Source organism: Mizuhopecten yessoensis, unplaced genomic scaffold (genome assembly GCF_002113885.1).
Source record: "Mizuhopecten yessoensis strain PY_sf001 unplaced genomic scaffold, ASM211388v2 scaffold9157, whole genome shotgun sequence".
Lineage (NCBI taxonomy): Eukaryota > Metazoa > Mollusca > Bivalvia > Pectinida > Pectinidae > Mizuhopecten > Mizuhopecten yessoensis.
This window is the reverse complement of record NW_018407907.1, coordinates 1457399-1472237: the sequence shown is the minus strand read 5'-3', so window position 1 is coordinate 1472237 and position 14839 is coordinate 1457399. Positions and strand designations below refer to the sequence as shown.

Here is a 14839-nt window from a genome sequence, read left to right as displayed (position 1 = left end):
GTCAGACACCATAACAAACCTGTGGCCCAGTGGTGGAGGGCTAGCGATAGCAAAAATGTCAGACACCATAAAAAAAAACTGTGGCCCAGTGGTGGAGGGCTAGTGGTAGCAAAATGTCACACACCATAAAAAACCTGTGGCCCAGCGGTGGCAGGCTAGTGGTAGCAAAATGTCAGACACAATAAAAAACCTGTGGCCCAGTGGTTGTGGGCTAGTGGTAGCAAAATGTCAGACACCATAACAAACCTGTGGCCCAGTGGTGGAGGGCTAGTGGTAGCAAAATGTCAGACACCATAACAAACCTGTGGCCCAGTGGTGGAGGGCTAGTGGTAGCAAAATGTCAGACACCATAACAAACCTGTGGCCCAGTGGTGGAGGGCTAGTGGTAGCAAAATGTCAGACACCATAACAAACCTGTGGCCCAGTGGTGGAGGGCTAGTGGTAGCAAAATGTCAGACACCATAACAAACCTGTGGCCCAGTGGTGGAGGGCTAGTGGTAGCAAAATGTCAGACACCATAACAAACCTGTGGCCCAGTGGTGGAGGGCTAGTGGTAGCAAAATGTCAGACACCATAACAAACCTGTGGCCCAGTGGTGGAGGGCTAGTGGTAGCAAAATGTCAGACACCATAACAAACCTGTGGCCCAGTGGTGGAGGGCTAGTGGTAGCAAAATGTCAGACACCATAACAAACCTGTGGCCCAGTGGTGGAGGGCTAGTGGTAGCAAAATGTCAGACACCATAACAAACCTGTGGCCCAGTGGTGGAGGGCTAGTGGTAGCAAAATGTCAGACACCATAACAAACCTGTGGCCCAGTGGTGGAGGGCTAGTGGTAGCAAAATGTCAGACACCATAACAAACCTGTGGCCCAGTGGTGGAGGGCTAGTGGTAGCAAAATGTCAGACACCATAAAAAACCTGTGGCCCAGTGGTGGAGGGCTAGTGGTAGCAAAATGTCAGACACCATAAAAAACCTGTGGCCCAGTGGTGGAGGGCTAGTGGTAGCAAAATGTCAGACACCATAACGAACCTGTGGCCCAGCGGTGGAGGGCTAGTGGTAGAAAAATGTCACACACCATAATGAACCTGTGGCCCAGTGGTGGAGGGCTAGTGGTAAAAATGTTACACACCATAAAGAACCTGTGGCCCAGTGGTGGAGGGCTAGTGGTAAAAATGTTACTAGTGGTAGTAGAATGTCAGACACCATAAAAAACTCGTGGCCCAGTGGTGGAGGGCTAGTGGTACCAAAATGTCCCACACCATAAAAAACCTGTGGCCCAGCGGTGGAGGGCTAGTGGTAGCAAAATGTCACACACCATAAAAAACCTGTGGCCCAGCGGGGGAGGGCTAGTGGTAGCAAAATGTCAGACACCATAAACAAACTGTGGCCCAGCGGTGGAGGGCTAGTGGTAGCAAAATGTCACACACCATAATGAACCTGTGGCCCTGTGGTGGAGGGCTAGTGGTAAAAATGTTACACACCATAATGAACCTGTGGCCCAGTGGTGGAGGGCTAGGGGTAGCAAAATGTCAGACACCATAAAAAATCTGTGGCCCAGTGGTGGAGGGCTAGTGGTACCAAAATGTCACACACCATAAAAAACCTGTGGCCCAGCGGTGGAGGGCTAGTGGTAGTAAAATGTCAGACACCATAAAAAAATCTGTGGCCCAGTGGTGGAGGGCTAGTGGTAGCAAAATATCAGACACCATAACAAACCCGCGTCCCAGTGGTAGAGGGCTAGTGAGCAAAATGTCAGACACCATAACAAACCTGTGGCCCAGCGGTGGAGGGCTAGTGGTAGAAAAATGTCAGACACCATAAACAAACTGTGGCCCAGCGGGTGAGGGCTAGTGGTAGCAAAATGTCAGACACCATAAAAAATCTGTGGCCCAGTGGTGGAGGGCTAGTGAGCAAAATGTCAGACACAAAAAAAAACTGTGGCCCAGCAGTGGAGGGCTAGTGGTAGCAAATGTCAGACACCATAACGAACCTGTGGCCCAGCAGTGGAGGGCTAGTGGTAGCAAAATGTCAGACACCATAAACAACTTCTGGCCCAGCGGTGGAAGGTTAGTGGTAGCAAAATGTCAGACACCATAAAAAACCTGTGGCCCAGCGGTGGAGGGCTAGTGGTAGCAAAATGTGAGACACCATAAACAACTTCTGGCCCAGCGGTGGAAGGTTAGTGGGAGCAAAATGTCAGACACCATAAAAAATCTGGGGCCCAGTGGTGGAGGGCTAGTGGCCATGGTAGCAAAATGTCAGCCACCATAACGAACCCACGGCCCAGTGGTGGAGGGCTAGTGGTAGCAAAATGTCAGACACCATAAAAAATCTGCGGCCCAGTGGTGGAGGGCTAGTGGCCATGGTAGCAAAATGTCAGACACCATAACGAACCCACGGCCCAGTGGTGGAGGGCTAGTGGTAGCAAAATGTCAGACACCATAACGTGACCCAGTGGTGGAAGGCTAGTGGTAGCAAAATGTCAGACACCATAACAAACCCGCGGCCCAGTGGTGGAGGACTAGTGATAGCAAAATGTCAGACACCATAAAAAACCGGTGGCCCAGTGGTGGAGGGCTAGTGGCCATGGTAGCAAAATGTCAGACACCATAACGAACCTGTGGCCCAGTGGAGGAGGGCTAGGGGTAGCAAACTGTCAGACACCATAACAAACCTTCGGCCCAGTGGTGGAAGGCTGGTCCTGGTAGCAAAATGTCAGACACCAGCAAAATGTCAGACACCATAAAAAAACCTGTGGCCCAGTGGTGGAGGGCTGGTGGTAGCAAAATGTCAGACACCAGCAAAATGTCAGACACCATAAAAATGTCAGACACCATAACAAACCTGCGGCCCAGTGGTGGAAGGCTGGTCATGGTAGCAAAATGTCAGACACCATAACACGACCCAGTGGTGGAGGGCTAGTGGTAGCAAAATGTCAGACACCATAACGAACCCACGGCCCAGCAAAATGTCACACACCATAACGAACCTACGGCCCAGTGGTGGAAGGCTGGTCATGGTAGCAAAATGTCACACACTATAACCACTTGGCCACCGAGGTCCACATTAACCTTGATCCCTGGATACTTCCTGTGCCACTTTTAAATTCATTTTATTTTTACAACATTACTGGGAGTAAACTCAAAATTATCAAACTCCTTAAAAAACCATAACCTACAATTGTGCTTGTATGCATACAGAGCAAACTACTTAAATTTAGGAGGACACTAACTTTTGAAAGTTTGTATAAAGTAGAAAAATAGTGTTGGACTCGCTACCTGAAGTGTAAAAAAAACAATTTCTTGTTGATCTGCTGATAGTTACGTCATACATCACAGTTAAGCCAACCAAGCACACAGTATTTAAAAATAGGGTCGGACTCGCTACCTGAAGTGTAAAAAAAACAATTTCTTGTTGATCTGTTGATAGTAACGTCATACATCACAGTTAAGCCAACCATGCACACAGTATTTAAAAAGCCTATACATGTAATTACTTTTACATAGAAGTTAAATCCGGAACTACGCCCTTCTTACACTTTCAAACTGAAAAGCAGGGATTGGCTTAGTCAATTAGGATTTGTCACCAACATGAATATAAAAAAAATGTTTTATATTGAAATAAATGAATTGCATCATATATGTACAGGATAGGAAAACATTTTTGTGATATCTTCTATACAGAAGTGTCACCCTGGTGAAAAACTAGCTGTTTTCTACCCCCTTGGTGAGTTAGAATTTCTCTTTAGGTTATCAGTAGAGCATGGGACTAGTAAACCAGATTCCCCAGTCAGACTCCTTAAGGAGGCATTGAAAAAGTAATGACCTCTAGCTGTTACAGAGGGATCAGAAAAATATAACATAATTATTTCAGTATGACATTATGAATTTTGCTACTGAAAATTTTAGCCTATGACTCACTAAACTTACCCAGTGTGTAATTGCAATTTTGGCCTGATTACACTTATATAATGGTCTCATCAACTTCATACTTTATAGTATTGAAATTCTTCACTCAGTTATAAAATTACAAGCTTTAAGCTATCCGATTTACCAATGATGTATTTGAAGTTCCCTTTCTCATTTTCTCTTATAAATATATATATACAACATTTTTTTTTTTTTTTAAATCACCTTCAATATATTGTCAAACGACCTAAACAATGCCAAAAATTAAGCTGCTGTATACTAAATTACGGCAGTTAAATTAAACAAGAAGCCCATAGGCCTTAACGGTCACCTGATATATTTACACAGAGAGTTGATTTTGTTTTTAACACGAACAGAAATATTATTCAAAGTGACAAAAACCAATAAAACTACCTTATTCAATATCTAGCATACAGATTTAAGACTAAAAAGTATTTGAAACTAGCACCTCTGATTCTAAACAAGGAAAATGAAGAAAGTTTAGCACACTGACTCCTTTGGGCCCCACCCTACAGCCCTTGTGGGTAGGGATGGCTCAAAATTTTCAAAGTATCAAACTGTCAACTCAGGGTTATAATTCCAATCAAATTATTAACATGTAATATTCAAAGTATCATTTGCCATTATAAACCATAATATATTTTGCCCCACCCCTCCCTCCTTCCCCAGGGTGTAAACGTGAGACCCTAGGGCCATTAACCTTAAGACCCTTCATCTATTAAGAGTGTTTGAATCTACCATATCTGGGTCTTTGAGAAGAAGATTTTTGAAATTTCAGTCAATTCAAACCTTTGGCCCCACCCATCAGCCCTGGGGGGTCAGTCAGGGCTGATATCTGCATACCATCAAACTGCTATCCAATACTGATAATGCTAACCCAAATTGAATTACTTCCAATGGAAATCAAACAAATGTTGGTCCAAAATGTGATTTCCCTAAATAAACTATAGTAAAGTTTACCCCCTCCCCAGGGGTAAACGCAAGACCCCAGGGTCATGAAATTCACAATTTTGGTAAAGCACCTTAAGACCCTTCCATCTATGAAGAGTATTTGATTCTACCATATCTTGGTCTTGAGAAGATTTTTGAAATTTTAGTCAATTTGACCCTTTTTTGCCCCGCCCCTCAGGCCCCTGGGGTATGGAAGGTTTCTACAAAATTTAATTGAAATTGGTTCAGGGGTTTTGGAGAAGAAGTCGAAAATGTAAATTGTTTACGGACACACGACGGACGATGGAGGCCGGATGCCGCCGGACAAAAGGCGATCGCAATAGGTCACTTGAGACTTTGTCTCAGGTGACCTAAAAAGGTTTTTCCTATACATGTATTTGGTACATATACAATGTATAATTACAACCTTTTGACAGAAGTAATTAGGGTGTAATTATTTTCTCTTTGGTATGATTACGCCAATAAGTGGCGCTACTGGTGGGATTTGCATGTGCGAATTACCTACTAGGCCACACAGGAAACTCAGAAAGCAGGGAATTTGTTTTTAAACAGTAAATTTGTGAAAGATTAATAATTCTGTGTACAGGATGATCACTATTGTGTATACTGTAGTAACTTAACTGAAATGTGAATGAACATCAGACAGTGCCTAGCTACATCACTTGGGAAATATTATATACAGATATCAGTGTTTGTGCTTTATATTGGATAACATAGGAGAGGTGATGACTAGACTTTTAGTTGACATATATCTGATATACATTAGGTATACATAAACATTTTTCAGCCACACACACACACTGTCCTGAGGGACTGACCGTGCAGGCTAAGTATTAAAATGACAACATCATGTCTGCCTTCTCAGCCATATGTTACCAGCTGACCTCCGGTACCTCAGGTCTAGTTGAAGGTCAAAGTACAAAACACAAAAATAAGAATAAATGTACACAGGTCTAATCTGTCCACACCCTCTTGGCCTCAGGGCCTGGCCCCGCCATCATCTCAACAATGACAGACTTCTGTGATTCCAGGTATGTTAACTCACTGACCCCAAGTCTACTTCAAGGTCATGTCAACAAAAAATATAAGGATAATGAAGATGGATTTAGTGTTAGAGGCAAAAGGAAACTAAGTGCTGCCTTTAAATCAAACAGACCACAATTTGTTGTTCTGATTCATAAAATTGTAGTAAGAATTCATAAACATCATACCAAGTTTGTAAATTTAATATTAAGCCTTTAATTCTGTCCCCAACCAAAAAATTGACTCTCAAAAACTAATGCATTTTTTTTAGGTACTGTAAAAGTTTACATTTACTTTCGTGGGTTTCTCATAAGTTCAAGCAAACTTTCACAGAAATAAATCCCAGGAAATAAATAGCAAATTAATCCATCCCTGCTTTAGCATAGATCCATAGAACTGAAATCTGCCAACGATTCATTGATCTCGCAAAAGTGACCATTTTTAAACTATAGCGAATTGTGAAAAACTTAACTCTTACAGACTAGAACTTTTCATTCTTTAGCATAATGTATCAACAGTCACTCAACCATAACTGTTGATATTTATCTTAATTATTTTATTACATGTACATTCCCAATAGGCAATTTATGATGGACATTTTAAGGCATATTTTTGCATAGATAGAATATCTAACAATCTTCAAATATCATTAACTCTGCTTTAAATTTAGTCCACAAACCTAAGGTAGCTTTATAATGATATATATATATTTACTTCACTCGCGGGAGAAATCATAAAGTAAAACCATGTATATTGTTACCCTGTTATTTTGTCTCAGCTGACCTAATAAAATGCAATTTTTTTTTTCAAGCTTAATAAATCACCTTCAATATCCCAGTCCAAATTACGTTTTTACCTGTATTAAATGTATATCCAGAAAAACAGTATAAACTACAAAATTATTCCACTTTGCTATGTAGTCATATTACAACAATAGACCCAGGGGCCATACAAACTTGAATGTGACCCAGGCTACATCTTACAAGTACAGCAAAACCTCAACATATATATAAGGCCCTTCATTCCATTTGCCACCTCAATATTTACCACCAACATATTTCTAGGTACTTTTTTCTCTCTCTTAATTTAAGAACACAAGATACCCTAATTTGTTTTGCAAAACCCCTTTATAATGCCAACAAATCTGCAGACTTATGGTAGCGGTATAATGAGGTTTAACTGTATGTCACTCTGAAAAGTTCCATTTGTCACCTCACTATTTACCGCCAACATATTCCAAGGTCCCTTTTTTCTCTTTTTAAAAATTCCTTTTTAAGATATATACCCTATTTTTTTTGCAAAACCCCTTTATAATGCTAACAAATCTGCAGACTAAAAGTGGCGATATAATGAGGTGAAACTGTATGTCACTCTAAACAGGGGTGTAACAATTCAGCTAGCCTGATCCAGGGACTTCAGTAGATTTTATAAAAGGGCTAACAAAACTTTTCATTATTTACTTTGAAAATATCGCTTGGGATAGTATTATTTATCAAAATATCTGCATCTGGCATAGTACTCTAAATATGAAAACGAACACCTCCCGTCTCAAGATAGACAGATTGATATAAGTTTAATAACTCGTTTCTGGATCCTATTTCATGTATGTAATACTTAAATGTCCTGTATATTGTAATTGCAAATTTACGAAATAAAATTTGGTTTATACTAAGATAGAGATGATTGCAGAGGTCAAGGTTACTGCTTTTGGTGGCAAAATGCAAGGTTCTCAATCTTGTCTGGTTGTTTTACTCATTAAGCAGGGACAAGAATCACTTCCTTGCAGTCTAAAGATAGATTTGTGAGGTTATCTGTCTTGCCTTTAAGAATTAACCAAATAAGGGTTGGGTTCATATTGTTTATATATAAGACTCAGATCTCATGAGGTTATAGGGGCCTTTCTGATTTGCTCTTCTTTTTAGGAAGTGATACTTAAAGATATCTGGTGTCTTCTGGTGTAATCTTGAAGTTGTGTTAATATGGTGTAAACTTTGCAGACATTTCTAATGTCAAATACGTTTTTCTCACACTTTTTGTGATCCGTGGAGGGCCTAGTAAGGCCTCATCTAGGTTAATCAGTAATCTTTGTTGATCCTGCAACTCTTTTGCTCTGATCTGTAAGCATTTTTTAGTATTTAAATGGGTTTCCATATCTTAGCTGCTTTTTATATTTGTTCTTTTATGGAGGATTTGGCTCTTAACTCATTCACCCCTGAAGACACATTTGGGCTCTTCCAATTCAAAGGTTGGAATAGTCCAATTTACTGCCTTTCTGTAGATAATTCCAATGGAATGTCCAAATCTCCATTATGGTAAGACGAAAGTTTGCACACTAAAAGTTATGTTACCTTTATACAAGTTAAATGGAAAATTTGAACGTTTTCCTCTGTCAGTTCATGTAACCTCCGACTTCCTGTTGAAGTTGATCATGATAGGTGGGGAAATGTTCCTAGGGTTGATAGATGGGGGCAAAGCTCCTCTAAGGGACGAACGTATCTGTTCACTTTGTAATCAACAAGTTATAAAGGTTATGGTAATTATAATTAAACGAAAGTGAGGATTTTCTTTTGAAACCAATTTTCATGATGTGCCGTAATACATAACTTTATGTAGTCAAACCCACTATCCCTATCCTCTTCATCATATGAACTTAATACCAGGTTGTCATTGCAGACATTAGTTTTCATTTTGAAGACGTGACTGACATGCTGTGCAAATACTGCATATATACCTGTATGTAGGTATACCTAGGACATAGACACTTCCTAAGGAGATTTCAATCCTGTTAAATTTAAGCAACAAATGATGGGTGATTGTTGTAGATCTATATATTTGCAAAGTAATGGTAATTGTTAGTGTTACACCATGAAAATTGGTTATACATGAACAAATCTCTAATTAATATCATGGTGGCTTCAATTAATGGTGCAAAAATAAAACTGATCAGCTAAAGACATATTTAAGTCATTCTATCTAGGGACGCTGCACCAAACCAGGATTAAAAGCTCACACATGGAGTTCGAGCCAGTTGAGTTAAAAACATCCTGTTATGGCAGGTCCATGGTGGGAAAATAAATTGATCAGCTAAATAAATCGCCTTTACGTCATTCTTGTGTAGTTTTTTTCATGATGGGGTGTGTCGAACTCTAAATGCATTGAGGCGAATAAATAATTAAAATCCAGAGTCCGACCAGTCCATCAAAGCTCGAGATCTGAGCGAGATCTTTTTGTTAAGATGATTTCAATACAGAAATTTATATATGTATGAACGTGTACACAAAGTGCTATCTTTATGTATCTAGCCAGTAAAAACATTTGTATTCCTTTTAAATGTATTCGAACGTGAATGAGTCTGGTGTAGAAGACTTACAATAATTTTAATAAATGTAAATATACATACATGTATACTCCATAATTTAAGTAAATTCATGTACTTTCATGATCAATTGATGCTATACTTAATTACCATACCTTGGGAACTTTTATGGAGTATGCTATGTATGTAAAACAAAAAAGGTTGAATCGACTGGAATATCAAAACCTTCCTCTCAAGACACAGATATGGTAGAATCAAATACTCTTCATTGATGGAAGGGTCTATATAGTGCTTTACCAAAATTGTGAATTTCATGATCCTGGGGTCTCACGTTTTCCCCTGGTAAACTGGTACATCTTGTAATTATGTGTCAATGAATGAATTTCACTAGCCTGAAGCCTAATGCTAGTTGATTTTATGTCTGGTCTTGCGTACATTTTAAATATTTCCTATGAAAATATAACTAGGGCTAGTGAAGTGGTAGAATTTGCAGACTGAAGTGCTAGTACATGTAATTGAAAAACAAAATTGAATAGGATTTAATAGCAAACATGATGGATGCAGACAATTACACTTGCCTCTATGGCCATATCATATGAAGTAACAATATAATTTAAAAAAAAATTGAAACCACTCCAGTTGGCAGATTTGTAGCTAGGTGAATACATTTCAGTCCAAGGTATTTTTAATGAGTCCAAACTATCATTTCTCTAATTGTTGTTTGGCCTTTAGATAAGTTTATCAGGGCTCTCGACCAGCTGTCTTAATTTGCCTACTTATAATTAATAGCTTATATACCGCTTTATCACAACCTGAATCGTAGGTCGTCTCTAAGCGGTTCACAAATTATTATCCATGGTTATAGGGCGTTTGCAACCAGCCAACGTCTTTCTCAACTCCCTGGGGAGCATACAGCCGGTACTGCCATTTAGGCGCTCACAGCTATCATTCAACAATTCTAGCACTGCCCAACAACGTACTCATTTACAGCTGAGTAGACTAGAACAAGATACAACACAATACCATGCCGTGACTCAAACTCGCAACCTTCGGTTACGAGCCTGGCGTCCTACCACTAGACTACCGTGCCTCCACTCCATTGATTATTTGTTCTTGTTTTTTGACTTTTTGATTCAATTTGTTTTAATGCTGTACAACTTTGCTGAGACATTTGTTTACTGTGGTCAAGTATTATAGGCACGGTCAAGAAGAAAGCAGAGTAAAGAGAAGAAAAATCAAAGTTTTAGTATATTCAGGATCACTCACTGGGTTTAAAAACATGATTAGAAGAAAAAGTTGTTATCATTAAATGTTGTATTTTATTACAATGTCATTATATATATCTGTAAAAGAACATTAATGAAAGCTTCAAAATCTTAAACAAGAGGCCCATGGGCCTTAACGGTCACCTGATATATTTATACAGAGAGTTGATTTTGTTTTTAACATGAACAGAAATATTATTCAAAGTGACAAAAAACCAATAAAACCACCTTATTCAATATCTAGCATACAGATTTAAGACTAAAAAATATTTCAAACTAGCACTCCAGATTCTAAACAAGGAAAATGAAGAAATGTTAGCACACTGACTCCTTTGGGCCCTACCCTACAGCCCTTGGGGGTGGGGATGGCTCAAAATTTTCAAAGTATCAAACTGTCAACTCAGGGTTATAATTCCAATCAAGTTATTAACATGTAATATTCAAAATATCGTTTGCCATTATAAGCCATAAATTTTGCCTCCCCCCCCTCCCTCCTTCCCCAGGGGGTAAACGTGAGACCCTAGGGTCATAAACCTTAAGACCCTTCCATCTATGAAGAGTATTTGATTCTACTATATCTTGGTCTTGAGAAGAAGATTTTTGAAATTTCAGTCAATTCAACCCTTTTTGGCCCCACCCATCAGCCCCAGGGGGTCAGTCAGGGCTCATAATTTTTATGTGCATACCATCAAACTGCTACCTAATACTGATAATGCTAACCTAAATTAAATTACTTCCAATGGAAATTAAACAAATGTTGGTCCAAAATGTGATTTCCCTATATAAACTATAGTAAAGTTTACCCCCTCCCCAGGGGGAAACGTAAAACCCCAGGTCAAGAAATTCACAATTTTGGTAAAGCACCTTAAGACCCTTCTATCTAATGATCTATGAAGAGTATTTGATTCTACCATATCTGGGTCTTGAGAAGAAGATTTTTGAAATTTTAGTCAATTTGACCCTTTTTGGCCCTGCCCCTCAGGCCCCAAGGGGCTGGGGACCAAATCGGCCACCATTTGTGTTGACCTTTGGCCATGGAAAGTTTCTGCAAAATTTCATTGAAATTGGTTCAGGAGTTTTGGAGAAGAAGTCGAAAATGTAAATTGTTTACGGACGCACGACGGACGCCGCCAGACAAAAGGCGATCGCAATAGGTCACTTGAGACTTTGTCTCAGGTGACCTAATGAGACCTATGTGGGGCAGTTGCCAGATACTAGTTGCAGGTCTGTGGTTTTTCTCCAGGAACTCCGGCTTCCCTCCACCACCAAAACCTGGCACGTCCTTAAGTGACAATAGCTGTTAACAGGACGTAAAAACACAAATAAACCAAAAATTGTGGATTCTTGTTTGTTATTTGGACAGGTGTGTCTAATTATATAATATGCAGTCAGGCAAAATAATCTTATCGAGTTCTTTATTAGACCTTATAACCACATACATCTAGGCCATTGATAGTGTCCTTGATAATTTCCAGTTTAAATCACCGCCTGAGACCAATAGATAAATTAACAGGGCAATGTAATTGATAAGTTTCAGTCCTTCAACAAGTCCTGTGAGGCCTACTGATTAGGACTACTTGCTGTTTCTTACTACATGTGTGTATCTTTATACTAGTCATGTGATGGCCTGATCATACATTTACAGTGTTTTTTCTTCGTTAATTTTACACCAGCCTATTCATACATGAATTGGGAAAATGAAGAAATATCATTTATCAAAATTGGGAAGATATTCCCAATTTTTCCTTTATTTTGGGAAAAAATACCACTTTTTTGCAAGAGAAAGCAGCTACAGTGTAGTTGGCTGTAAAATTAGGCAAAATAATCACTGCATTTACACTGGCTCTGTGTGTGATGGCCTTATTGTAAGGGAAACATTAATTGGGATGGAGGTTCAATAAAATCCTGTGGATAATTAGTGACAAATTCTTTGTAAAATTCTGTATTTTAACTCAATTGTATTTCTGTAGAGACCAATCATTGCAGCTCCAGTGGATATGGTAAGATAAAAAACATTCCTATGGTCCTTAAAAATGTATGGGAAATCTTGCTTGTAAATGGGTGTGTCAAGATTATTTAAGCATGAGTCGGCAAATTAATCCTAAAATTATACACAAACACCGTTACAGCCCAAAACCAATGAACCAATATGCAAGAAAAGCAATATACTTCACCTACCAGGGTACACAATATTTGTACTGACCTAGCTGATATCACACCTATTTAGTATTTACTCCAACCCCCGAGATGGTCCAACGACCTTTTTTCACTCTGTACCTTCGCCTGTTAGTGTTATGATCTATATTTGTACCTTTGAATACTAGTCCTTCCACCTCAATTTTGGCATTTAGATGTTACATGATTGCCTATAAGTATTGGAAGGTCAAATTAAAATCTGCAGGACACCAGCGTTGAATAATTGACTATAAATATATTTGTATAGGCTATAGGTAATATATATCCTAAACAGTATATACAACAGCACTGCACAAACAGTGCAGTTTTGTTAAGTACCTGCTGTTGCATATTAATTTGCATTTAAATAATTAACATCTACCAGTATATAACACAGTTCAATTGCAGTTGGGTTTTGATACACTGGTACTTCACTCATGTCTAGACATGCATATGAATAATTTATTGGTAAGTTAGGGTAAAAGTACAAGACAGCATGTGTGTGGCAGATCTAGAGCAAATATGGGGACAATATACTTGTATGGTGTGAAACATGTATTGATGCATAAGTGTTTAATCTTGAATAACTATCTCCTCTCAAAATCTATCTCTACCCCATCTACATTTGTTTAAGGTTGAGATTAGCTTAGCTAAGTAACATAAAACTATTGAAGTTGTCTTCATTTACATAACTACATCCATAATCAATGTGACAGTGCACATGTTGGCCACTTAATTTGCGGCTATACAGACATACTTTCTTACCATAATTCATTTTAACTACTATATATGCAATCTTCCTCCTGTTATGTTCATATCAAAAACAGTTTCCCACATTGCTCTGATTGGTGCAATATAAAACTGGTCTTTTGAAAAGAAAACTAAAGCTAATATAACTTCGCTATTATACAATTATTATATATAACAACATGTTGCAAGTCTTTGGGAAGCATTTACTAATGTATAGACCAAGATTTTAGCTGTGAAATGTTTTCTACAGAACTTATTAAACTGCTTTTCTTCCATCGATTATTATAATTCTTGTTTCTTTAATTGTTGAAATACATTAATGTATTGTAATTTTTCAAGTTTAAGGTCACATGCAAACATTTTCTCCCTCAATTTTTTTGGCATTTCCATTTTTTATCAATTTTTTCTTTAATCAATTGCAATGCTACTAAGAACAAAAAAAAATCACCTAAGAGCATTGCCTGATTTTTTTCTCATATTTTTTTTAATTCTCTCCGTTAAGCAGTTTTCAAGGCAAGACATAAGTAACATTGTACAATGTCTGGTCTACAAAAATAAAGAGAAATCTGCATATCATAGATGTAGGAATTACTCTATGTATAAACATTTATATAATGCCTGCAGTGAATTATTGCTTCAAACTTCTGCTTTAGGCCATCCGTCCATACCACGGAATTAGATTAGATTGTTATCTAAGTCCGTGGTCCATACATATCGGCCGTACGCCCGTACGGAACGTTATTTAATTTACATCATAAAGTGCTTTAGACACTATTTTTATGAGGCAAGAAAAATATTTAGATAACTTACTTTGAGCCATTTTCATCAACGACCTGCATAAAGAAATATCTTACAGGCAGAACCAGTCTGGGATTTAACCCAGGGCCCCATATCTTCGTTCTGGAAATATCGACTGGTACACTTCCACTCGTCAAAGCAGACGACAAAATTGTCGTTTGTGTCAGAGTCAGCAACATCCATGTCAGCGACCCAAGAGATGTGCAGGGATACAGCATATTTATGGCAAAAAAACGTATGAACATTGGACTATTTAGCACGTTCTCGTAAGTCCATTAACAATCATTGAATATGTTTAGTGTATGCTAGCATCCCAACTGTCAGCTCAACGAATGTGTGTGTACACCGGTTATAACAGCGAATACAATACATGCTTGATGAGGTGTGACCCATGTGCTTCCAAGATCTTTACGTCAACATCCGGTTGTTCCGTCTATTACTCTCTTTCGCAGATAATTGCTTAAAGTACAAGATCTGCACAAATTTGCAAAACATTACCATGTAAATAAATGACGTTATCTAAATTTATTGTTATGCTGTATAAATAACAAAAATATGTATCGTCTAAGATGTGTTGTTGTTGATATATCACACGAACAAGAGGGAGGTTGCCGACGAAATTGAATAGCTT

At 38.6% G+C, this 14839-nt stretch overlaps 1 protein-coding gene across 1 annotated transcript in view; it reads right to left on the bottom strand.

The window, feature by feature from the left end:
- The window catches only part of LOC110457470 (KDEL motif-containing protein 1-like), a 45317-nt gene extending 30702 nt beyond the window's left edge, over nt 1–14615 (bottom strand). The window contains exon 1 of the mRNA XM_021508767.1: nt 14221–14615. Coding sequence (XP_021364442.1) covers nt 14221–14453 — 233 coding nt within the window. The 5' untranslated portion in view covers nt 14454–14615. The remainder of the gene's footprint in view (nt 1–14220) is intronic.
- Nucleotides 14616–14839: the final 224 nt, after the last annotated feature.